The following is a 1,210-nucleotide window of genomic DNA, read 5'->3' on the forward strand; positions in this document are numbered from 1 at the left end:
GTTTGCAATGAAAGAGACTCAGTGGTCACAGGATGAGATGTTTGAGCTGACTCTAAGGCCAAGCAGAAGCTTATCTAACCGACACTCGGGACTGTGCAGGCTTTCATCCTGTGGTGCATAGGGTTTTTATGGGTTCTCTGGAGAAAATAACGTGTCTAGCCGAAGCTCAGAATGAGGGAAATGTCTGTATTTGAAGATCCAGATGCCTGTCCTGTGAGCGTGGCCGCTCCAGCGGGCGTGGGGGCGGGGCTGCGAGGGAAGGTGCCAAACTTAAGTGAAGTGAGAATTCTGCTAGAAAAGAAATGGCTGCCTCTTCTTCCTCCTCCTCGGCTGGTGGTGTCAGTGGGAGTTCTGTCACTGGCTCTGGTTTCAGCGTCTCCGACCTCGCCCCACCACGGAAAGCCCTTTTCACCTACCCCAAGGGAGCTGGAGAGATGTTAGAAGATGGCTCTGAGAGATTCCTCTGCGAGTCAGTTTTCAGCTATCAAGTGGCATCTACACTTAAACAAGTGAAACATGATCAGCAAGTTGCTCGGATGGAAAAGCTCGCTGGCTTAGTAGAAGAGCTGGAGGCAGATGAGTGGCGGTTTAAACCCATCGAGCAGCTCCTGGGGTTCACACCTTCTTAAGGTTGATGTCGCCTCTAGCCGGCAGCATCCAGAGCCATCCTGAGAGTCACAGCTACGGGACTGAACTGCTTAGCCACATCCATACTTGACTTCTGTCTATACACAATGAACACTGAAGTTTTCCATCTTGCAGGAAAAGTTTGCTTGTTTTTTTAAAACAATAGGGGGAATCATAGGTTTAGGTTTGAGAGAGATTTCTAAAGCTCCACAAGCCAGGTAGCCAGCCATATGTCAGAATTGGCCAAGTGAATAGCTTCTGTCCCGTTGTTCATCCAGTGTCCGGAAATCCTCCCGAGTCATCCAAGATCAGGATATATACCTTTAAAATGTAGTATTTCTGATGTCAAATACTTCTTTTTGCAGCTGACTATGATTTCTACTAAGGACCTGCCCAAATGAGGACTTATAAAAACCCCAAAATTTAACTCCCCTAGTTTTCAACATCTGATTCTATAGATTCTAGATTTCCCTAACCTCTTCTAGACATGCCAGATGCTGGCCAAAAAGCATTGCTCTTTGAATGAGGGAGCACTGTAAGAATAGAGCAGTGAGCAAGATCCTTTTAAACACAGGATTTCTGA

At 46.9% G+C, this 1,210-nt stretch overlaps 1 protein-coding gene across 1 annotated transcript; it reads left to right on the plus strand.

The window, feature by feature from the left end:
• The first annotated feature begins 211 nt into the window (after positions 1-211).
• On the plus strand, positions 212-767 carry LOC142426258 (anaphase-promoting complex subunit 16). The gene has a single exon (XM_075531747.1). The coding sequence runs from the start codon at positions 303-305 to the stop codon at positions 627-629; it is 327 nt and encodes a 108-aa protein (XP_075387862.1). The 5' UTR covers positions 212-302; the 3' UTR covers positions 630-767.
• Positions 768-1,210: the final 443 nt, after the last annotated feature.

This window comes from Tenrec ecaudatus, chromosome 1 (genome assembly GCF_050624435.1).
Source record: "Tenrec ecaudatus isolate mTenEca1 chromosome 1, mTenEca1.hap1, whole genome shotgun sequence".
NCBI lineage: Eukaryota > Metazoa > Chordata > Mammalia > Afrosoricida > Tenrecidae > Tenrec > Tenrec ecaudatus.